Below are 24540 nucleotides of genomic sequence, written 5' to 3'. Positions count from 1 at the left end.
GCCGCACCTGGAGCTGGTTCGCGGTGCGGATTCGGAAAGGACGCGTGGTCGGGGAGGTTAGGGGGGAGAAATGCAGAGAGGTCTCTGCTTTCCAGAGCAGGAGGACGATGACCCAGCCCGAGTTCTGGAAGTTCAAAACCTCGGTTTCCAAGTGCTTGCCATCCTGACCCTACCCCTCTAGGCTGTTTGCAAACAGGAACGAACCCTGCAGGAATTGGAGACTCCGGCCCAGGTCGCGATGCTATGGGCGGGGTGAAGCCGAGGAGGACCTGCAAAGGGCTGGGTGGGGTGGTGCACGCCTATAATCCTAGTACCCGGGAGGCTGAGACAGCAGATTGTGAAATTGGAGGTCAGTCTGGGCTACATAGCGATTTCCAGGCCAAGAATTTGCTGTGGTTCCGCGAGGAAGAGAGCAGGGAGGCTCAAGTGTGGACCATTATTTACCAGAAGTTCTGTATAAATGCTGGAGGGACTGCCCATGATTTTACCAGCCCTTTCTTCCTCTCTCCCTTCCTTCCTTCCCTCCCCCCTTCCTTCTACGTACTGCTAAACACTCCTCTGTTGCCTACTATGGCCTCTTACCACCTTAAAGTTTATTTTGATGCCAGTAGTCAAACTAGTATTTCTCTAGTTTCGGCAAGCCCAGTTTATAGGCCACTGACAGATTAATCTTCAAAAGGCGCATGTCGTGTCATTCCTCTGCTTATAAAACATGCCCATTGGCTTCTCATTACCTTTTTAGAAGTGATGTCTCAATCCTTGGGTCTGTCATCTGTAAGATGAGAAGCATTGTAGAAGGCCGTGAAAACCAAACGAGGTCATGTATCTAGAAAAGCTCACAAGAACTTGAACTATAAAGTTGATATGTATGGGAAGAAATAAAGCAAATACCTGCTAGCGTGCTGTGTGGTAGCTTACATTCTCTCTTACAATCATAAGACGAGGCTGTAAATAATGTGATGTTTTTCCAGTTTGTTATTTGATGGTGCTGGGGCTAGAATTCAGGACTTCACACGTGCTGTCACTGACTTACATCCTCAGCCTGTAAAAAAAAAAAAGTTTGAATCTTCACTTTACAAGTGAGGAAAGGAAGCTCTAAAAGTTTAAATAATTGTCTAACTCCAAGACAGTAATAATATTTATTTTCAATTCATTCAGAGGACCACTTTCCAGATCCACATTGGTGGCTCACAACCTTCTGTAGTTACAGAGCCAGGGGATCTGATGCCTTCTAACTTATGTGGGCATCAAACACACATGTGGTGCACATGGATACATTGCAGGCAAAATCTCATATAAATGAAAAAAAGGTTTTGAAAAAAAAGGAAACAAATGCAAAAATGTTTTCCTAGTACATGAAACGGAATGCTGGAAAAGAGAGTGACAGAGACCTGTTTTGAACTTGGTGATTAGGGGAAAACTAAGGTGTTTAAACTGATAACTATATAACATGAGGTAGCTAGCTATATAAAGGTCCTAGGAGCTCTCTAGGTAGTGAGTACACCTAAGATTAGTCCATTCTGATGGGAGGGGTAAAGGGGGCTTGTAAGTAAGGAACTTGGATTTTACACTAGGTGTAGTAAAGAGCGTTTTAAACAAGAGCGTGAACTGATCTGTTATAGAATATTATTTTAAGATGTGTTACATTTGTTTAATGATGTAAAAATGTGTTGCATTTGTTAAACTCTGTGAAGCTGTGTTCCTTTGCCTGTCTAAAACCCCTGATTGGTCTAATAAAGAGCTGAACAGCCAGGCAGGAGAGGTTGATAAGCAGAGTAAAAAGGAGGAGAGGAGGACATCAGGGGCCACCCACCTACACAACCAGAAATGGAGTAAGAAAGAAAGGTATATGGAATAGAGAAAGATAAAGCCCAGAGGCAGAAGGTAGATGAGACACTTTAAGAAAAGCTGGCTAGAAACAAGCCAAGCTAAAACCAGTCATTTATAAGTAAGAATAGGACTAGGTATTTATTTGGGAACTGGGTGGCAGACCCCCCCCCCAAAAGAGGAAAAGAGCTAAAGGAGGAAAAAAACAACCAACTACACTGATCTGATTTACATTTTTAAAACTCTTTCTCTTTAATATCAAGGACACATAGGTCTATAGTCTAAATGAAGCTTTGAAAAGAGGAAAGTACTATTGCTATCAACTTGGGTTTTTCCAAAGATAATCAGTTGTTTTTTGTTTGTTTGTTTTAATTGTGTTTGTGTGGCACATGCCCACAGAGGCCAGAGAATCTGATCATCCTGGAGCTGAAGTTACAGATGATTAGGAGCCTCCTGAGACTCAAACTCAGGTCCTCTGGAAGAGTAATATGTGCTCTTAAATACTGAATCATGTCTCCAGCCCCTTTAACTTGTATGGATAATGTAAGCGTCAAATGGTCAAATATATTCTATAGGACTGACTTTTCTTTTTCTTTCTTGGTTTTGGTTTTGAATTTTTTATTTATTTATTTATTTATTTATTTATTTATTTATTTATTTATTTATTTATTTATTTATTTTTGAGACAGGGTTACTCTGTGTAACAGCCTTGGCTGTCCTGGAAGTCGCTCTGTGGACCAGGCTGGCCTCAAACTCAGAGATCCACCTGCCTCTGCCTCCCAAATGCTGGGATTCAAGGTGTGCGCTTCCACTGCCCAGCTAGACTGACTTATTTTTAAGTCCTTTCTCATCACACTTAAGAGTTATGTGTCCAGACAATTTTTATAATTTCATTAAGTTTCAGTTCTACATCTGGGAAGTGAAGACAATAATGGTGCGCAGAGTTGGTGGAGACTCAGTGAGAATGCACAAACATTTAGCCAAATGACTGCCACGGTAAGCATTCAAAACTATTAACACATTGACCTTCGGTGCTCATGGCAGTGCTGGTGATGGAATTCAGGGCCTGGCTCATACGAGGCACATGCTGTGGCACTGAGCTAAACCTCCATCCCTAACTACCCCTTTTGTTAACAATATGACCTTGAGCTGCTCGCTTAATTTCTGTATCATAATTCCTCAACTGTGAAATGGGGATAATAACACTAGCTCACAACTTTTGGCAAATATGGTTGTCTAAATTACAGATTTGGGGATTAAAAAATCTAGTACATAGAGCTTTTATGATGCCACACCCCAGCAGCTTCTAGGTCAATGCTCTTTAATCAAATATATTTATAGTTTTGTGGCACACTGACTTTTAAAAGCATGGCACTACTAGACCTATACATTTCTTGAGGATCCATATATCCCCAATTTAAAGCTAATGGCTGTAGGAATACACTCTTACTGGAGATCATCCTTATGAAGATGTTACCTGAGGGCTGGGAGAGATGGCTCAGTGAGTAAAGGCCACCACGCCTAACCTGAGTTCAGTCCCTGAGACCCAGGTAGTGGAAGTAGGGCACCAGCTCCTGCAAGTTGTCCTCGACCTTCGCTCGTGTGCCGCTCACACGCCTCCACACACCAACAAGTAAATAAATGTACTTTAAAAAAGAACATTAAAAAAAGGCTGGGCTTGGTGGCCCACTCCTTTAATCCCAGGACTCAAGAGGCAGAAGAAGGGTCTATGAGTTCAAGGCCAGCCTGGTCTACATAGCAAGTTCCAGGCCAACCAGGGCTACATAGTGAAGCCTTGTCTCAAAAAAAAAAAAAAAAAAAGAATATTCACTAGAACACTGTATATACTACATAGAAAACCTGGAAATGATCTGAATCTGTAGTTTCATATCCATCTAAATATCTACCTCTAATTTTATAGTAGAATCCCAAAAGCAGTAAAGTGAATAAGTAGGATTTATGGACAAATTATAAGTTAAGAAAAATTCAAAATATTTCAATACTTTTCCTATATTAGCTTTAGATAAATTTCTACAAAATTATAGTTAAAATTATCCTTTACTTCTTTCTAATCCCATCTATCTTCCTCTGTACCATTCCAGAAATAACTGTCACTATGAAGCTTGAGGTTTTATAAATATATATGTATCCAGAGTATAATTTTGTGAGTTTTTTTTTTTTTTTCAAAACAGGGTTTCTCTGTATGGCCCTGGCTGTCCTGGAACTCTGTAGACCAGGTTAGCCTTAAACTCAGAGATCTGCCTCCTGAGTGCTGGAATTAAAGGTGTGGGCCACCACCCCCAAGCTATAAGTTATTTATTTACTCATTTGTCGGAGTCCACAGAGGCTACCTAGTAAGGCCTTACTCAAGGCCAGAAAGTCTGAGCTTGCTTTACCCAGTAGGGCTGCATCATGGGATGATTTGACCAAGGGCGTGGGTACCAAGTGTTTTGAAGGGCCTACACTTGTTGGTACTTTATACCTTGACCTTGAGAGGGGGAGGTCTTTTGTTTCTCCCCTTGCTGATGTATAAAAAGCCCATCATGATTAAACTCGGGGTGACTGGGTATTGACCCACTGCTCTCCCAAAGCTATCCTGTGTTTCTCTCCTTTTCTTTGCCTATATTTCTATCTAATACTTCTCATTCCTCTCTCCTCCATGCAAGAACCCTTCGACAGGTTGGAGCTGGTCTACACTCATTCCTTTTTATTTTTTTCTTTTAATCTGTGTGCGTGCGTGCGTGCGTGCGTGCGTGCGTGTGCTTGTTTGCGTGCAAGTGCGTGTCTGCCTCCTCCAGCACAAATGTAGGTCCAAGAACAACCCTGGGTATCAGTCCCTGACTGTCATCTTGTTTGAAACAATGTCTTTTTGCTGTAGTTTATGCCAGGCTTGCTGTCTACCAGCTTCTGGGAATTCTCCTTTCTCAGCCTCTCTTCTTGCCACAGGAGTGCTCGAATTACAGGTGTGGTATCAAGTCAGGCCTTACCTGGGTTCAGAGATCTGAACTCAAACCCTCACACTTGCATGTCAAATGCTTTCCCAACTGACCTGTCTCCCCACCCCCATTTCCTTATTTTTGAGAGAATCTTACAATGTAGCACAGGCTGTCTTTGAACTTGCAGTCCACTGTGGTCTGTATATAATTGCTTAACTAATATTATATTTCCAGTACATGAAAATCCAGAACAATTAATATTTCAGCTTTCCCAATTCTAGTTAATATCCATAAAGGTACAGTAACTATGCTGGTGTGAGTTTTCCCATATATGGACATAAGCAAGTATAGAATTATTACAAGTGGGTCAAAAGAATTCATCCCACAGTTATGATAACATATTCATTACCCCTGAAAGGAAGCTGAGTGGAGAATAAAATGGAATATGAAAAAAGTAATAGAAATGTAAACATTATCTTTTGTTTAAACTTGAGACAAAGTTATTACAAGTGGGTCAAAAGAATTCATCCCACAGTTATGATAACATATTCATTACCCCTGAAAGGAAGCTGAGTGGAGAATAAAATGGAATATGAAAAAGGTAATAGAAATGTAAACATTATCTTTTGTTTAAACTTGAGACAAAGTAGCATTAATCCCAGACTGAGCCGCCAAATCCCTCACATTTAGGAGGCAGAGGCAGGCAGATCTCTTGTGAGTTTGAGGCGGGCCTGGTCTACAGAGCCAGTTCCAGGACAGCCAGGCAGAGCTGCACAAAGAAACCCTGTCTCGAAAAACAACAACAAAAAATAGCCCAGGCTGAAAACTGCTCAAACTGGTGGCTATCCTGTCCCAGCCTCTTAAATTTTTAGACATGAACAATCATTCCTGGCTTAATCACTGAAGTCATTAACAAACTTGACCTTCTTATAAACTGTGAAGACTTTTGGGATGCTAAGGAAAATGGCAAGTGGGCCAGCAAGATGACTCAGCTGTTTAATCCTGAGAACCCACATAAAAGTAGAAGAGAACCCAGCTTGCAAAGTTGTCTTCTGACCTACACACACACTGTAGCATATATGCCCAAACTCACATGCAACATTAGGGTCTGGAGAGATGACCCAGTGGTTAAGAGCAGTTTCTACTCTTGCTGAGGATCAAGGTTGAGTTCCCAACATCCACATTGGGCAACTCACAACTACCTGTAACTCCAGCTCCAGGAGATCTCACGCTCTCTTCTGGCCTCCAAGGGTACCAGGCACATATAGTGCACATAAATACATGCAGGCAAAATTCTCATTCACATAAAATATTTTTTTTTTTTTTTTTTGGTTTTTCGAGACAGGGTTTCTCTGTGTAGCTTTGCGCCTTTCCTGGAACTCACTTGGTAGCCCAGGCTGGCCTCGAACTCACAGAGATCCGCCTGGCTCTGCCTCCCGAGTGCTGGGATTAAAGGCGTGCGCCACCACCGCCCGGCTTACATAAAATATTTTTTAAAAAAATGTTAAGATATGTACTTCATGTTTTCCTACTCCTGTCATGATATTTGGAAATGGTGTTTGCCTTGAACTCCATCAAAGTTAAAAACATGTCTGCACCTCAGAACATGACTAACAGTGAAAACATTCCATTCCACAGAATGCAAGGGAATGTTTCCAAATCACATATCTTATAAAATGTTAATACACAGACGCCCAACTTCTCAACAACATCAACAAAATGATTAAATTATAAGCAAAGGGCTTACTCAAGAATCATTAGAGAAATGCAGACCAGAACCGCAGTGAGATATTAATGCGCACCCATACAATAGATATGAATAAGACAAGTGACGGCAATGATGTGGAGAAACTGGGATGTGTGTGCCCTGCTGATGGGAATGTAACATGACGCATCCACTGTAGGAGGTAGAATGGCTGTCCTCAAACAATTATAAATGGAACTTTAAAAGCAGGAACTTGATCAGATATTTGCAAGCCAGAGTCATAGCAGCATTATTGATACTAGCTGAAAGTTATAAACATTCAAGTATCCACCAGCGGATGAATGAATAAGCAAAATGTGGTATATAAATACAATGCATATTATTTAGCCTTGAGAATGAAAGGAATTTAGAGACATGCCACAATCTAACTGAATCTGGAGGATATCATTTTAAATGGAGTAAGCCTGTCCTAAAAGGATGACTACTATATGATTTTACTTTATATTAGATGGTTACATTCATAGAGACAGAAAATAGAATCATGGTTGTCAGGAGATGGGGAAAAAGAAGAACGGAGAGTTATTTAATGGAGACAAACTTTTACTATCTATTTTTATTTTTATTTAGTGTCTGTGTGAGTATGCTACATATGTAGATTCAGGGGAAGCCAGAAGAGGGTGTTGGATGCCCTGAACATGGAGTTACAGATGGTTGTTAAAGCACCTAATGTGGGTGCCAGGAGCTAAACTCTGGAAGAGCAGTAAGAACTCATAGCTTCTGAGGCATCGATGTCTCCAGCCCCACAGAAACAAATTTATTTGGACAAGTGAAGAAAGTTCTGTGACGGATGTGACAAGGACTGTACACGTGTGGGTGTTCTCACTGCTGCTGAACTATATACACTTTTAAATGGCTAAGATGGTCATTTTTTCCTGTTATAAAGACTTCTCATTTATTCTTCCTGGCACCACTTATTTCCAGGGCTCACATTTCCATCACTGCTCCTCTTCATTCAGTAGTTAATGTGCAGTCTCCCTCGTGGGCCCAGGAGGGGTGGGAGCTTGGCTCTGGGCTGGGAGGGCATTGGCTTTTCACAGGAGCCCTTCTGAAGGCTGGCCCTGTGACAGAGGCATGGGTGGGTGAGTGTGAGAGCAGCCACTGGGTTTCCCCTAGTCATCTTCCCTGCTAGGTGGGTTATTACTTTTTTTTCACACTGTCCTAGACGCTGAGGGTGGGACTGTGCAGCTCAGGAGGGCAGGACAGGACAAGCAGCAGACCACCAAGGGAGGGCCACAGGGATGGCTCCTGGGATAAGACACAACCCTGTCTTTCGATGTCCTGGTGAGTAGTTTGCTCTTCTGACTTGACACCAGCTCTCCTCAGTCCCAGGAGCCAGAGGCACCTCTTGAGGTTCTTGGAACCAATGGGCTTTGTGCTGCAAGACCTCTCAGTACCAGGGAGCTGCTCCCTTACAAAGCCCTCACCTTGGCCAAGCTCAGCTGCTTGCCTAGTTACCAGGAGACAGTGCTTTGGGATCTGTGATTGGTGGAGGTGGGGGCATTTACAACTAAGGTGCTTATACTTATTGAGGGGTATGGATGCGCCTCTACTTGGCCACCCAGGGCTAAGGTACAGGGGCCAGGGCCAGGCCAGATCCAACACCTCCAACCCTTGCCGTCAGACGTTAGGAGGAACTGCAGCAAGTCAGGTACTGCTGGGCTGGAGACAGGTCTCTAGATAGAACTCAAAAGGCTCCATCCCACCTTTGCCAATCCTGCAGCCTCTTTCTTCTTAAGAGGCAGCTAGAACGCAGTTGGGAGGAGAGGGAGGAAGGTCAGGGCTAGGAAGTGAGACAGTGGAATGACATTAATGGAGGAGAGTAATAAAACCCCCTGAGTTCACATGTGAAATGCAAACACTCGAGATCATACTCTGGGAGAGCTCCAGAATAAAGAATGTCAAGAGAAAATTCCACAAGCCACTCACAATTAACACAGGCCTTACCCTGCCACACCTCCCCGCAGTGGGCTCAGCCAAGAGGGACCTGGAACATTCAAGCTGTAGTCCCAAAGGAAGGAGAGATGGTTGGATCCACAGGAGCCCAGGGCTGCCGGAGTTGGACCTCCCTTGGAAAGATTGATTGATTGATTGATTTTTTTAAAGAGACTTTGAATATTTTTCTTTTCCTTTTTTTTAAAAGATTTATTTATGAGTTTGGGGATTTAGCTCAGTGGTAGAGCGCTTGCCTAGCAAGCGCAAGGCCCTGGGTTTGGTCCTCAGCTCTGGAAAAAAAAAAAAAAATTATTATGTATACAGTGTTCTGCCTGCATGTATGCCTGCAGGCCAGAAGAGGGCATCGGATCTCATTACAGATGGTTGTGAGCCACCATGTGGTTGCTGGGAATTGAACTCAAGACCTTTGGAAGAACAGGTGAGCCACCAGGTGGTTGTTGGGAATTGAACTCAGGACCTTTGGAAGAACAACCAGTGCTCTTAACCTCTGAGCCATCTCTCCAGCCCTATTTTTATTTTTTTAATTATATGTATGTATTCATGTGGCAGTATGTACATGGGAGTGCAGGTCCCCATGAAGGACAGAAGAGGGTGATAGATCACCTGGAGCTGGAGTAACAGGTGGCTATGAGCTACCCGACATGGGTGCCGTGAACCAATTTCCAGTTTTCTGTAAAGGCAGGAAATATTTTCATCCAAGCCTCTAAAGCGCTGGGTTTTATGTTATAGTTTCTTTCTTTCTGTCTTTGTTTTTGAGACAAGGTCTTGTTGTGTCTCAGGCTGCCCCGAGGCTCACTGTGCTGCCCCGTCCAGCCTTGAGTGTCTGATTCTCCTGCCTCAGCATTTAGGGTGTTGGAATGACAGGCAGAAGCCACCAGGCTACACATGTTCTGTTTCACTTAGCATGGTTTTTAACTTGTCTTGCCTTTTCTGACGTGTATAGCACATCTGTGTACCTTTCCTTTTGCTTCTCGGAGTAATGCCTATGACAGCTCAGCCTGTGGACCTAGCTCATTAGTTGACATTCTTTTAGTGCAACTAGACCACAATGCCACAAGATGTCACCCTTTAGCTGAAAAATCTATCCCAATGTCAGGCCGCCCTTGATAATACCAGAGCAACAGAAAGAATAAAGTCTGTGACTACTTTTGGTGCTTTACTTGTGAGAATATTTTTCTGAGGAAGAAATTTAGAAAGGATTTCCATCTGTGAAATTCATTAATTATCTATTGATAATTACAAAACTTTTGTTAGCGTTCCTGTTTTGATGTTGTTAGCATTTCTTAATGCTGTGGGTACCGATTTGTTTTTATTAAAAATGTTCCAGCCGGGCGGTGGTGGCGCACGCCTTTAATCCCAGCACTCGGGAGGCAGAGCCAGGCGGATCGCTGTGAGTTCGAGGCCAGCCTGGGCTACCAAGTGAGCTCCAGGAAAGGCGCAAAACTACACAGAGAAACCCTGTCTCGAAAAACAAAAAAAAAAATGTTCCTAGTATAATTAATACCGACATTAGCTTAGGAAATAAGTATTTTTCGGTACTGAGGGGTGAACCGAGGGCCTTGGACACACTTAGCAAGTCCTCTACTAGTGAGCAACATCCACGTGACCTGGGGGAGTAAGTGCTTTAAGCAAAACAAAGCCCAAAACATTTTCTCTTATTGTTGCTGTGTGTACGGGAGGGGCATGTGTCACTGCCTGACGGAGATCACAGGTCAACTTTGTGGAACCAGTTTCTCTTGCTACCTTTACACCAGCCCCTTGAAAGAAACTCTTAAAATAAAAAAAGATAACATATATTAGGGGGTGAATACAAAACCTCCAAAGCTTAAAAAACAAAACTCTGCTTAAAATACGATGTCACAGTCAGAACTCAAGGCCAGTCTTGGGTACATGAGGCCCTATTTCAAAAGGAAGGGGGCTCATAAGATGGCTTAGCAAGTAAAGGGGCTTGCTGCTAAGCCTGATCGTCAGAGTTCGATCCTTCAATCCTGGAGACCCATATGGTGGGAGGAGAGAATGGACTTCGGAAACTTGTCTCCTGACCTGCACAAGTGTGCCATGGCATTGGAGCACACACACAACAAATACATTAATAAATAATAAATGTAAAACTCTTTCATTTTATAAACTTTATCATAAAAAAATTGTAAATTAGGGGCTGGAGAAGTGGCTCACTGGTTAAGAGCACTGACTGCTCTTCCACAGGACCGGGGTTCAATTCCCAGCAACCACATGGCAGCTCACAACTGTCTGTAACTCCAGTTCCAGGGGATCTGACAACAATGAATATTAAAAAAATAAATAAATAAATTTTTAAAAATTGTAAATTAAAAAGACACACAGCAAAATTAATCAGACCCAAAGTCTATCCCTCCTCTATAGAAGCATACAAGAACAGGTTAATACTTAAATATTACACCATTTGAGTTTGTACTACTTTCTGACTACAAAGTGAATAGTTCCGTTTAGAACATGTAAGTTTTGAAAGACATTTAGGACTAATTTGTCATACCCCCAAATAGTCAAAAACCAAAATATCCACCCCTGGATGGATACAGAACTGAGCGATATGAAAAAACCGAAAATAATGGGGCCTTCAAGGTGGCACAGTAGGTAAAGGCGCTTCCGGGCCCACAGACTGAGTTGGATCCTTGGGGCCCATGAGGTAGAGGGAGAGAAGAGAATCGGCTCCCGCAGGTTTTTCTCTTACACACACACACACACACACACACACACACACACACACTACATGTAATGCAGAAAGAAAAAGGAAACTGCAAATAGTCAAATAATATCTGGTTCCGAATATTTTTGTTTTATTTTATCTTTTTTTAATCTTAAAACTTAGGTTTTCCTGTTTAATTTTTATCCTTCAGGTAAATATGTAAGTTTCCAAAGAAAAGAAAGATTTGTTAACATTTGCCTTATTTTCAGTGATGGAAGCAAAATACAGCATTTATGTTCCATGTCACATGGCCGCTTCTATCATACTTCTGTGATGTGTGGGTCTTCTGTGTGTGTTAGTAGTGTGGGAATCCAGTGTGAGAGAAGTCTGGGAGGGGCATTGAGGGGGAGGCCCCTTCTGTCCCATTGATAACAGGTTCATTCACAGAGGACCGTTTAAAACAGACTAATCCCTTAGGCAGTCATTCGCTCTGCTCTGATAGGACCCCTCCATCTCCTCTAGAATTCGGTAAGCTCAAAGTGCATGCATCCTACAATTAACCTGAAATGATTTTGTAGACAGTTTGGTGGAGGGTGGCGGGGTGATTATTAAACATTTTTCTATCTCAATGAACGTTTCAAAAAACGATCCCTTAAACAGTAAGTTGTCCCCCTAGACAACTCTTTAGAGGGGCTCCTCTCAGCTAACTGAGAACATTGGTTTCCAGAAAGTCCAGTCAGGGGAGTTGGCAGGTTCCTGTGACCAGGGAGAGGGCTGCGTTGGACTGATCTGTAGCCTTCATCCGCAGATCCAAGGATGCTCCTCTCCTTGTGCTGCCTGCACTGAAGCCCCAAGGACCCCAGAAGAGTGGGATGGCCACCGCAGGCAGGAATCCTCCGAGGCCGCGGGCGTCGCCCTCGCCGCTGAGGCTGCTGCTGCTGCTGCTGGGATGCTGCCTCCTCGCGGCTGCCCGAAAGGACAAGGGGGCTGCTGGTAGGGAGGCGGCCCCGGCCTCGGGCCCCAAGGGCGGTTCCTCGGGTCGCTTCGTGAGCCCAGAGCAGCACGCGTGCAGCTGGCAGCTCCTGGTGCCAGCCCCGGGGACGCCGACGGGCGGCGAGCTGGCCCTGCGCTGCCAGGCCCCGGGCGGGGCTCGACTGCACTGCGCCTACCGCGGGCATCCCGAGCGCTGCGCGACCTCCGGCGCCCGGCGCTCGCACTACTGGAGGCGGCTGCTGGGCGCGCTGCGTAGGAAGCCGCAACCCTGCCTGGACCCCGCGCCGCTGCCACCGCGCCTGTGCGCCCGCAAGAAGGCCGGCGCCGATCTGCACCCACCCGCCCACCCCACCCTGTCCGCGCGTCCAGCCGAGCATCCCCGGCCCAGGGCGCGGAGCCGGGCTCGGCCGCGACAGCCGGTGCGCTCCCCGAGCTCGCCGCCCGAGGAGAAGCCCTCGAGGGCGAAGACCAGCGCGGGTGGGAGGAAGGCGGGCTCGGACCGGGTCCCGGAGCCTCCCACGGTGGCCGAGCTCCAGCCCGACGGGCTGGACCAGAACGCCGAGCTCACCGAGACCTACTGCGCCGAGAAGTGGCACTCCCTCTGCAACTTCTTTGTCAATTTCTGGAATGGCTGAGGTTGCGGGCCTGGCGGGGGCACGGGCACCAGGGGCAGCTGCCGCGGAACAGAGGGCACTGAAGCCGGGGCGGGAGGCTCGGGGCGTCTTAGACCGTGGGAACCGGGATGGAGAGTAGGCAGGAGTCCGGGTTTCCAAAATGGGGCCTGGGTCAGGGTAGAGAGAATCTGAGACAGCAGAGGAGTACACACACGTTTTGAAGCATCTCAATTCTGATTTAAGAGCAGAAGTAGTGGAAACGGATAGGTTTATATTAAGTTTGCAAAAACTGTAGACTAGAGAGAGAAGTTGAAGATAGGGACTGCCGTGACTAAAGAGGTGCGAATCTCTCCTAGGAAGTGAGATACAAAGTCTATTAACACATTATTATTAAAATGTAACTGTGAGTAAGAGCCCCAGCCAGGCTGAATTGTTCAGTCTTCTGGGCTGACAAGTTTTTCTCCCTACCCCTTTTTCTGGATTGTTATCAACTCTGGGTGTGACAGCATCACACTTTCTATGTGGATTGAACCTTATAGGTAAAAAATAAATCCAAGAATGGGTTATCAGGACAACTGCATTTCAGTTCCTTAAGCGTTGCTACTTTGTAATTGAATTTCGAATATACTGTCCTGAAAGTTCCTTAACTACCTAAAATCAGCAGTGAATTTTAGAAGTTCAGTGCTCTCCAGATCATGAAATACAAACGAAAACCCCCAAGTCTTTACATTTGATCACTCTTTTAAAACTCAGATAAAATGTAGACGTGTATCTCAGTTGTTGGGCCCTTATCTCTTGTGTAATTAAATTTAATTTTTTCACTTTTAATATGATGTAATGATCATCTTTAATAAAAAAAAAAACTGCTGGACTTAGAAAATGATAAAACGATGGAAATTCTGCTTTTGTCATTTATCTGTTTCTAAATACACATTTATTAAGCCCCTCCCGTGTGTGTGTGTGTGTGTGTGTGTGTGTGTGTGTGTGTGTGTGAAAGAGAGAAAGAGAGAGAGAGAGAGAGAGAGAGAGAGAGAGAGAGAGAGAGAGAGAGAATCATTTTCTCAAGAGCATGATGCCTCAGGCTTCCAAGTTTGGGGTTTATAGGTGCTCCACCACGACCAACATGAATTAAGTTCTTTTTTATTAAAAATTTTTTAAAATTCATTTTACATACCAATCACAGATTCCCTCCCTCATCCCTCCTTCTGCTCCCCCTCCTGGCCCGAATTAAGTTCTTACACACAATTTGAATTGTTGGGAAAAGAAACTGAAGAGTTTGTATGAAGCAAGAGCCACTTACAAGCAGCTACTGGGGTGTGCATTGTTCTACTTGGACTTCACGGGGTGTTATCTCTCTCTCTCTCTCTCTCTCTCTCTCTCTCTCTCTCTCTTTCCCAATTCCCCTCTCATTCCTCGCTCCTTTCTCTCCTGCCCCCATTTCCTTCTCCTCTTTCCTGTCCTCCGATTTGGGCTAGCTGTCAGCATTTTTTGTTTGTGTTTTTTAGAGACAGGGTTTCTCTGTGTAACAGCCCTGCTGTCCTAGAACTTCCTCCTTAGACCAGGCTGACCTCGAACTCACAGAGATCCATCTGCCTCTACCTCCTGAGTGCTGGGATTAAAGACGTGCGCCAACGCCGCCGCCGCCGCCGCCGCCGCCACCACCACCACCACCCGGCTAGCTGTCTGTCGGCATTTTAAGGTGAAATAATTTAATATAAAACCCCAAAGTTCTGGTTTTCTTGAAACAAAAGCAGATCTGAAGACACCAGGCCTGTCTTCTCACATGGTAACAACTGGCTGAGTGTTGATTGCCTCCCTTTGGATTAGGTGTGTTTTCTAGAGTTCGTACTCATTCCAATGCATCAATCAACTTTATTAATTTGTGTGTGTGTGTGTGTGTGTGTGTGTGTGTGTGTGTGTGTGTGTGTGTGTAATTGGGAATTGAGCCCAGGGCCTTGTGCATATTAGGCAAGCACTTGACCATTGAGCTACATTCCAAGCTGGGCTTTTGGAGTGTGTGTGCATGTGTGTGTGTGTTTGTATGTGTGTTTGTGTGGGGGTTTGCACACGTGGCAGTCAGGGGACAATTGGCCCTCATATAGTTAGTTCTTACCTTCCACCGTGTGGGTCCTGGGCATTGAGCTCAGAGCGTCAACCTTGACAGACAGCTCCTAAACCAACTGAGGGATCTTGTTGAGCCCCTAAGCTTGTTTTTAAATTGTAGCTTGAAACAGGGTCACGCTCGGCATCCACACGAACCCTGTAATCTTCCAGACTCAGCTCCCAAACGGCTGGGATTAAAGGCATGCCCCACCTTGCCCAGTTATCTTTTATTAACTTAGATCACCAGCCTGAGCCGATGCCAATGCAAAGCCCACCCCCAGGTATAATACATTTCTGTTGACCTTCTGTTTTTACTCTCTCCCTTTAAAAACACTAGTAAGTGCAACAAATTCCCAACTTTTCCTTTTTTGATCTGCCTCTAGGGAATAGAAATTATTTTATATCCATTTTGTATATTTTTTGTACTCATACAATTGTCAAAGCATCCAGATTGAACAAAGTAGGCTTATGTGGTCACATGTTGAGTAACACTGACTCTTAGATAAAATTTGTCCTGGTCAAGGACAGGAAACTCAAGGTGTCTGAAGACCGTTCTCCAAAAGTATGACCCAACATACGAGTTATCTAAAAAGACAAGCAAAAAAACATGCATCACCAGAAAGATGTAATGGAAATGAGTACATGGCTAGAATCCTGCTTTCAGCTCTCTGTGAAAGAGGACTGCCAATCCCTCTGATGGTCTGACAAGTTTCTTTCTAAGAAAGAGGACAAGGCCACACTCTGTGTGTCCAAGCAAACAGGCAGCTAGCATGCCTGCTCCCTTACTGTCTGACAGGGCTCTGTCTCAAGAACAAAGTAGAGGGACAGGAGCCAGCTGCTTGCTAGTGGGCTGGAAGGATCAGATCCTTCCATCCGTCTTTTGAATGACGTTGGCTTACTCTCAGTATCTCCAGGGCTGTATGAAGGTAGGGTTGGGTTAAGTCTGGGACTTTATTTGTTTGGTTGGTTTTGGTTTTTCGAGACAGGGTTTCTCTGTGTAGCTTTGCACCTTTCCTGGAACTCACTCTGTAGCCCAGGCTGGCCTCGAACTCACAGAGATCTGCCTGCCTCTGCCTCCCGAGTACTGGTATTAAAGGAGTGCACCACCACCGCCTGGCTAAGTCTGGGACTTTAAAGCACACTCATCACCTTATAGAATTATACGTGTAGTCTCCACAGAGATAAAAACATGAATGTCAACAGGTATACCATATGTGGACTATGTGATGTAACCCAAAAAGATGGTGGGCTTCAAAGAGCTGGAGAAAGCCAACTGACATGTCCAGGGAAAGAGAGAAACCTGTGTCTCGGACATCCAGAAAGGTTTGGAAGAGCACACTAGAAAGTCAAGGCTGTGGTTGGGAGAGGACTGAATCAAAATCTCCATAATAATGAGGGGGATGGTTCTGGGAAACACGAATGTTTCCCTGTAGGGGCACCATCCGGAGTGGAGGGAGAGTTGCCAGGGTGTACGAGTGTCTACCGTGTCTACCGTCAGTGCTGAGATCAGAAGGTATTAAAGAGGAAGGCACTGGTAGATTTGTCTGCGGGAGAAAGAGAAGTTATCATAGACAGAAAACCATCTGATTCTTGTTCTGTTTTCAAAATTATTTGGCACTCAGGAGGCAGAGGCAGACAGAGTTCTATGAGTTCAAGGCCAGTGTGTGTGGTGGTAATCTAATTGTACTGAATTATTATTTTGATTGTATGTTAATAAATAAAGTTGTCCGGGGGGTCAGAGCTATTAGAGCCATAGCAAGAGCCGGGCGGTGGTGGCACACGCCTTTAATCCCATAGATATCTGTGTGTTCAGGGTCAGAGCTATTAGAGCCATAGCAAGAGTGTGGCGGTGGTGGCACACGCCTTTAATCCCATAAGATCTCTGTGTGTTCAGGGATACAGCCAGCATTGGAGACATATGCCTTTAAGACCTAGGGGGCTGTACATTCAGACAGTGACGAGGCAGTCATGTGTTTGAGTTTACAACCAATGAGAAGGCAGAACAACATACTATAAAAAAACGAACCGACAGGAAGTAGGTCTCTTTTCGCGAAGCTGGGACAGCAGGAGGAAGGGTGAGATTTTAGCTCTGAACTCTGACTTCTCGGCTCTCTCTTTTACATTGTTTCTGTGTTTCTTATTTAATAAGACCGTTGGTTACATCTACAAGTGTGGTTTATATAGTTAGTTCCAGGCCAGTCTACATGGTAGACTCCCCCATGGTCTTGGGGGAAAATTAACTTCCTCAAGTTGTTCTCTGACTTCCACATGTAAGCACAAGAACACACACAAACATGTACACACAAAAAATAAATAATTAAAATAAAATTTATGGGGAAATATATAAAATCACAATTATATCTGAGGACTCCAATATTTCTCTCTTGGGGCTGGAGACATGGCTAAGTGATTAAGAGCGAGCACCAGCTGCTATCCCAGAGGACCCAGGTTCAATTCCCAGCATCCACATGGCAGCTCACAACTGTCTGTAACTTCACAGACATACATGAAGGAAAAACACCAGTGCACATAAAATAAAATAAAATCGTTTTAAAAAGAAAGAAGAAGACAAGCCAGGCGTGGTGATATAAGCCTGTAAATCCTAGCATTTGGAGGTGGAGGCAAGAGAATTGTAAGCCAGCCTGTGCTGGCACCCCACCCCACTCCCCCCAAAAAAGAACAGGAAAAAGTCAGTAAAGATATAAAAGTCTTGAACAACACTACCATAAAACAGGTTTGATTGACACATTTGGAGAGCTGTCTAATAAAAATGGACCACATATTCTTTTCTGATCAGCCTAGTACAGTCAGTCACCAATACAAATCATATTCAGAACAAGACAACTGCAACCCATTTTAAACAGCTTAATTAATGCAAAAATCTCTGATGAGAAAAGAATTAAGCTAGGCATCAACTACAGTAAAGAGATTTCCAAATGTTTAAAAAGTAAACACATACTTCGAAAATAGTCTGTGGATTCTAAAGGAAATAATAAATATTTTGAACTATATGCAATTGAACCTGAAACATAACAGAATGTGTGGTTGTAGCTTGAGAAGTATGTGGACATAGTATTAAGTGCATCTATTAGCAAAGATAATGGCAGAGGTAAAAGAGAAACCAGATACTGTCAGGCTTTCTGATACCCAGTGTAGTCTGCAGTCTCAGGACTGGAAAGCAACCCCTGGAGTAGTTGGGCAAAAGAAAACCTTTAGTCCCAGCACTCAGGAGGCAGAGGCGGGCAGATCTCTGTGAGTTTGAGGCCACCTGGTCTATACAGTGAGTTCCAGGACAGCCAGAGCTACATAGTGAGATCCTGTCTCAAAAAAGAAGGAGGAGGAGGAGGAGGAGGAGGAGGAGGAGGAGGAGGAGGAGGAGGAGGAGGAGGAGGAGGAGGAGGAGGAGGAGAAGAAGAAGAAGAAGAAGAAGAAGAAGAAGAAGAAGAAGAAGAAGAAGAAGAAGAAGAAGAAGAAGAAGAGAAAAGAAACAATCAACCAATCAACCTCTGGGCTTTGGTAGGGCCTGTTTTATTTTGAATAAGGTTTGTTTCAGTGATAGAGAACCTATTCTGTTTGTATGAGGTGGGTGGGAAAGGAAACAGGAAGATGTGGTGATGAGGCGGAGGGAGAGGAAAATATACCTCCGATTTCTCCATTGTTCATTGTAATAAAGTGCCAGTTATTCACCCAGATCTGATCTCCCTTTTTTCCTGGATGAGTGCCCTCAAGTGAGGGACCTTTATAGTCTTCCTTACACACGGGTGTGATCAAGTGACTCACCTTTTGCCAGTGATTTGTGCAAACTTCAACTTCACTATGCTTCAAGAAGACGCTGCTTGCCTTGGCCTTTCCATGTCCTCAGTTTTTTAGTCAAGGATGCTCTAGAAACTGAGCCTTAACCCTGCAGAGATGTGCAGTACCCTAAGGATGGTAGAGGAAAGGAGGAAGAAAATTTGGGAAGGAATAACCTCAGAATTACAGCCCTGAGAAAACCTCAGTCATGCCTTGTCGAGTCATAGCACAGACATTGCTCATCCTCGCTTCTCAGCAGGTACAGCCGCTTGTAGTGGGCCAAGCCAAGGATGGTCTGAGGGGAACTCCATAGTCTTCTGAGGATGCTGTTGGTGAGATGTAGCTGGCTAACATGGCACCCAATTACCCAGTCACCACAAGCACAGTTAAGGGAGCTAGTTCCCATAGCTGCCATACAAAGACATTTTAAAAAAGACTGTTTCGGAATTGCTGAGACAAGATTTTTGGCGTTTTCCCCTCCCACAGCCATAAAATATTATAGGAAAAATCTAAGTAGCAGTGTACGCAATAGAAGCCAACAGACATGGGTTCAGATTAGGGTCTTGCAGCTGGTCACCTTGGGCAATTCACTTCCCCTCTCTGGGCCTCAGTTTTCCCATTTGTAAAGTAGGGATGGTCATATAGTACTTTCACCACGGGACTGTGGAGAGACTTCAAAGGGATGCTCAGTGAGCACAGCGCCCGACTGGACTCGCTGCAAGTGTGTAGTCAGCACATTGTTAAGGCCTATTTTCTTTTGTATACCAATGCTCATATCAAAAAGGGGGCTCTCCATCTGAAAAGGTAGTTACGCAAGATAATCAGCAGCAGCTCTCCATCTCAGTTCAGAACAGCAATAAATAGATAGATGATAGATAGATAGATAGATAGATAGATAGATAGATATCTAAAAAATATTTAAATCAATTAAGTGAGGGTTGAGGTGTGGCTCAGTAGTGGAGTGTATATTTGACATGTGCAAAGACTGGACTTCACTCTCTGGCACCAAAAACTAAAAAGAAAAGGGGGTGGCGGGGAGAGGGGTGGGAAGAAGAGGAGAGAGGGGTGGGGGGAGAGGGGGGAGGGGTGGGCAGCGGAGGGGAGAGGGGTGGTTGTGGAGTGAATGCCATGGTGATGAGGGCTGGCCTGCACTCACATCCCTAATGCAGAGGCACAGGGGTGGGGCCGGGCTTGGGAAGTCTTCAACATGGAGGACTTGAAAGGAAAGGAGAGTGGCCTGAGAGCCAGGGGACCACAGCTGACCTCCCAGCTCCACAGCTTTCTTGTGACTTCAAAGAACGGTTTCTTTAGTTCTTGACCAGTGCTTACAGCTGCGAGGCTTTGATGAACTTACTCTGAATTCTGTCCCCCCTGTGACCTCTGGCTCATCACATTCAAAATTCTCTCCTTTTCAAAATATAAAAAGCAGCTATAAAAGCACCCCAAACTCCTCCTCTCCTTTTTTTTTTTTTTTTTTTTTTTTAAAGAAGAAGCCCACTTCCATCATATTAAAACCATTGGTACTTCGGGTGCAACTCAGAGGCAAAGCAAACGCTTTGCATGCACGATGCTCTGGGTTTCATCCCCAGCGCTGAAAAGGGGAAAGAACGGAAGAAAAAGAGAGAGAGAGAGAAAGGAAAGAAAGAAAGACATAAATAAATAAAGTGGTCATCATACAGAGACAGCGAGAAATTAAGAAACACAATAGAAATGGCTGTTAATGGCAGGCAACACATGGTGTAATGAGAGAGAGCTCAACAGGAAATACAGGAAAGCCATGTCAAAAACACAGAACCACTTTGGGGATAGAAAACGAAGACTCAAATGAAAACATATGGATTACCATTATTACATAAGATACATTAACATTTTAAAAAATGTCTCCCTCAATTAATGTATACATTGAAATATGATTATAACTAAACACCAGTAAATTTCCCGGATCTGATTAGTTAGGCAAGCTGATTCTTAGATTTCCAGCAGGAAAGCAAAATGAAATATGTGAGCAGAAAAGACGAAAGGCTCTGTGTTTCGGGGAGGAGAGAAAGATGCTTTCACCAAGGGGTGCAGCTTGAAGTGGCTAAATACAGTCTCACAGAAGGAATGCCGCCGCCTACACAGCCTCAAACAATTCGAGGATGTGGTGGGTGTGTTGTTTCTAGGTAACCACAGGGACTGCTTTAAACGGACCAGAAGCTCCAGCTCCGGCCAGTGCTTCAGTTGACAGTAGCTGCCTTTGAGCTGGGTGGTCATGTGATGGTGGTGGGGCTGAAGACCCCAAAGCTTTGATCCATATGTTCTTTTGTTCCCAGGCATAATGAGTACAATGAGGATGATTCTTCTCTGAAGTCAAAACAAGGATAGGGCCCTTGCTTATCAATTGGAAGATGTGGGAGGGAGGTGAAGGAAAAACTGTTCGTGTGAGATCCCAGAAGGGTGAGATGTCAAAATTAGTGCTTGGCCATGTGCCCTGGAAGTGTTCCTAGGCAATGCCACAGGGTGAAATAGCAAACAGAATGAAGAGGTACCTATTTCCTCTCCTCTCCTCTCCTCTCCTCTAATTTAATCTCTTCCTATGACCACTCAAAGCTCTGAATGCTCTCAATTAAAAACATGGGCAAGAGTGGAAACAAAACAAGATGGGGACTGGAGCATCCTGAAAAATGGCCAGCAGCCATAGTATCTGGAGGGAAGAGGATGCTTAGGATCGTATTCTCTTTAATCCTCTAGCTCAGTGGTCCTCAACCTTCTAACACTGTGACCCTTGAATGCAGTTCCTCATGTTGTGGTGACCCCAACCATAAAATTAGTTTGCTACTTCAGAACTGCAATTTTGCTACTGTTATGAATCTTAATGTAAATATCTGATATGCAGGACATCTGATATGCGATCCCCCAAGGGGTCGAGACCACAGGTTGAGAACCACTGCTCTGGTTCATGTAACCATGGTCAGTACGTGGATATGCAACCAGCCTCTTAGATGAGTCTTTTTGTTTTGTTTTGTTTGTTTTTCAAGACAGGATTTCTCTGTATAACAGTCCTGGGGCTGTCCTGGAACTTGCTTTGTAGAACCAGGCTGGCCTTGAACTCACAGAGATCAACCTATCTCTGCCTCCCAAGTGCTGGGATTAAAGGCTTGTTTTAGTCCTTAATGCTCCTGGAAAGCCCTGCGAAGATCCACAACATATAGGTATTGAGACAAGATGGCTAAGAAGGTAAAAGTGGCCACATAACATGCATGCAGGCAAAACATACATAAAGTGAAACACATAATTCTTTTTTGAGACAAGGTTTCTCCGTGTAGTTTTGGTGCCTGTCCTAGATCTCGGTCTGTAGACCAGGCTGGCCTCGAACTCACAGAGATCCGCCTGGCTCTGCCTCCCAAGTGCTGGGACTAAAGGTGCACACCACCACCGCCCAGCCAAATAAATCTCTCTTAAAACGTATTTTTATTTTTTTAATTGATGCTCAGTAACTGTACATGTTTATGGGGTACATTTTCGTACATGTATGTAATGTATAATGGTGAAATTGTTATTGGAATATATACTTCCTCAGAACTTCTTTGTGTTGGGAATATTCATAATCCTCTTCATGAGCTGTGTTTAAATATATAATGTTGTTATCAACAGTAGTTAGCCTACTGTGGTGGGAAATGTTGGAAGTTAGTCTTTTTACCCAGCTGCACTTTTACTTCCGTTACCACGGGCCTTGCCTCCTGCCCATCCCCCACACCCTTCTCAGGCTTTCCTACTGACTACTCTCGACTTAAAAAAAAAAAAAAAGAAGATGAAGAAGACAGTGTTTCACTGGGTAGCTCTGGCTGGCCCGGAACTCACTATATGGACCAGGCTCTACTTTTTACCTCGATTGCATCCACTTTTAGCTTTTGCATGTGAATGAACACAGGTAGTGTTTCCCTCTGTCTGTCTTCCTTCACTTCCACACTACCCTCTGCTTCTGTCCATTTGTCTATTCCTTTATTTTTTAATTGTTGAATAAAGTCACAGTGTGTTTATCTTATATTTTCTTTATGAGCACCTAGGTTGTCGATTGTGTATATTGGCTAACAAATATAGTTGCAGTTTTGTGAGGAATGGGCTTTCTCCAGAGCAAGCTCAGGTAGAGGTCTTTCCATGTGGCCTTCCCGGGCGGGGGGTGCCTCTCCTCTTAGGAGCTTAGCATACCCTCCTGGGATTCAGGGATGTTCCCTGTTTCTACTTTGTACTGCATTCTCTGCAGGAGTAAGTTAACCATTGTTGAGGCTTAGATAGACTGGAAACCACCCGGATTTAACATAAAGAGGACTGTGTCCTCCCCACATTCCTGGGAAGGAAATCCCCAAGGGTCCCTGCTGTGTTCTACAACTTGCATAAAACGGACTCTCTCGGAATCCTTGCTTCTGCCCAACTGCCCCACGTACTTGTCTGAAAACCTTTATTAGTAGAAAATTCACAGAGTCAATCATCTCTTTGCTTTCCAGGTTACAGATCCTTTTCTCGCACATCATATATACATATGTGATATATATGATATATGATATATATGACAAAGTGTCACGCAGCCCAGGATGGCATCAAACTCATTGTGGAGCTGGGGTCGGCTTTTAACTCCTATTTCTCCTACCTCCATCCACCTCTCGGGAGCTGCGATTACAGGCGTGTGACACCATGCCTGGTTTGAGATGGATTTCATGGGTGAGGGGAATCGGGTTCAGAGTCATTCAATACTTTCTCCAGACAGAGGAGCGCTGGCACTTCAACCAAAGTCCTCTTAATGCTGCAGGGCTAAGCCCTCAGGAGGCCATAGACTGACCACCCTTTAGCACACATCGGTAGGTTATCCGAGGGGCAATCTATTTTTCATTTACTGAGCGACTTTACTCTGTCTTTCAAAAGCTTCTGGATGGGAACCGTTCCCAGTGATCTTGCTAGCATCACAATCCTCCTGCCTCCGCCTCTCTGGTGTTGGGACCTCAAGCGTGGGCCACCAAACAGCAGTTTAAGGCGCCTGGTTGGGCCATATTTTCCAGTGAGAGAAGCTCAGCTCCACGGCTTCCTGAAAGGGTTTCCTAAATTCTTTGAATCGAGGTGAGAATTCGTGGTTCCAGGAATGGAATTAAGGTCATCAAAAACTGAGGTTCTGGAAACAGATATACCAAACAGAGCCCTAAGCACGAGCCAGGGAAGGTGAACGTGCCAATTTCCCCCCATCCACTCCCCCCGTGCGCGCCAGGTGGTCTGGGGAGCATTAACCCTCCATCCCCACCCCTCCCCGGCGCGCACTGGGTTAACCGGGCGAGGGGCCTCTGCCCGCCCACATTCCGTCGCTCAAAGGGGCGGGTGGTCTGATGCCGGTGGGGTGATTTCGCCTCTCCCCGTCCTACCCTCCCACTGGCCGAGCCCGCGCCCCTCCCTGGCCGCCCGGGCGCCGCGCGGTCACGTTACCTTCGCCGCCATTCAGGCGACCCTGTGGGCTTACAAAGCCCGGGCATTAAGAAGTCTGCGGGCGTCGCTGCAATTAGAAACGTGTGGGGCCAGGATCGGGGACAGTTACCCAGGCACTTTAGGCCGGGTCGCCCCGTCTTGCATTCTGACCGCTTCTATAGTGTAACTCGCTGGTGTTTGCGAATGTTTCTTTGTCTGCATTTTGGAAATAAAGCGTGGCACAGCTGCAAAAGATTGTCGCACGTCCTTTCCTCAAGCCCTTGTTAATGGGGGTGGGGGGATTCGCCGCTGTTTCATTTTACAAAGCATGTTTTGCAAAATATGTTTATGAGAAAAATCAGGTTTTAAGCTGTGGCAACCTAAATGAAAATAACAATCCAGAACCAAGGCCGAATCACTGAGGCTGCTCTGTGACAAACGCACTCTGGGATCTTTTATTGATAA

At 44.8% G+C, this 24540-nt stretch overlaps 1 protein-coding gene across 1 annotated transcript; it reads left to right on the top strand.

Moving 5' to 3' along the window:
• Positions 1–100: 100 nt before the first annotated feature.
• Positions 101–12899, top strand: Fgfbp3 (fibroblast growth factor binding protein 3). Its single transcript, XM_076562843.1, has 2 exons — positions 101–232; positions 11955–12899. Exon 2 carries the CDS (start codon positions 12019–12021, stop codon positions 12772–12774), a length of 756 nt encoding a protein of 251 aa, XP_076418958.1. The 5' UTR covers positions 101–232; positions 11955–12018; the 3' UTR covers positions 12775–12899.
• Positions 12900–24540: the final 11641 nt, after the last annotated feature.

The sequence above is a fragment of the Peromyscus maniculatus genome, chromosome 1 (genome assembly GCF_049852395.1).
Source record: "Peromyscus maniculatus bairdii isolate BWxNUB_F1_BW_parent chromosome 1, HU_Pman_BW_mat_3.1, whole genome shotgun sequence".
Taxonomy (NCBI): Eukaryota; Metazoa; Chordata; class Mammalia; order Rodentia; family Cricetidae; genus Peromyscus; species Peromyscus maniculatus.
The sequence above is the reverse complement of the archived record's forward strand: the minus strand, read 5'-3'. Positions and strand labels throughout refer to the sequence as shown.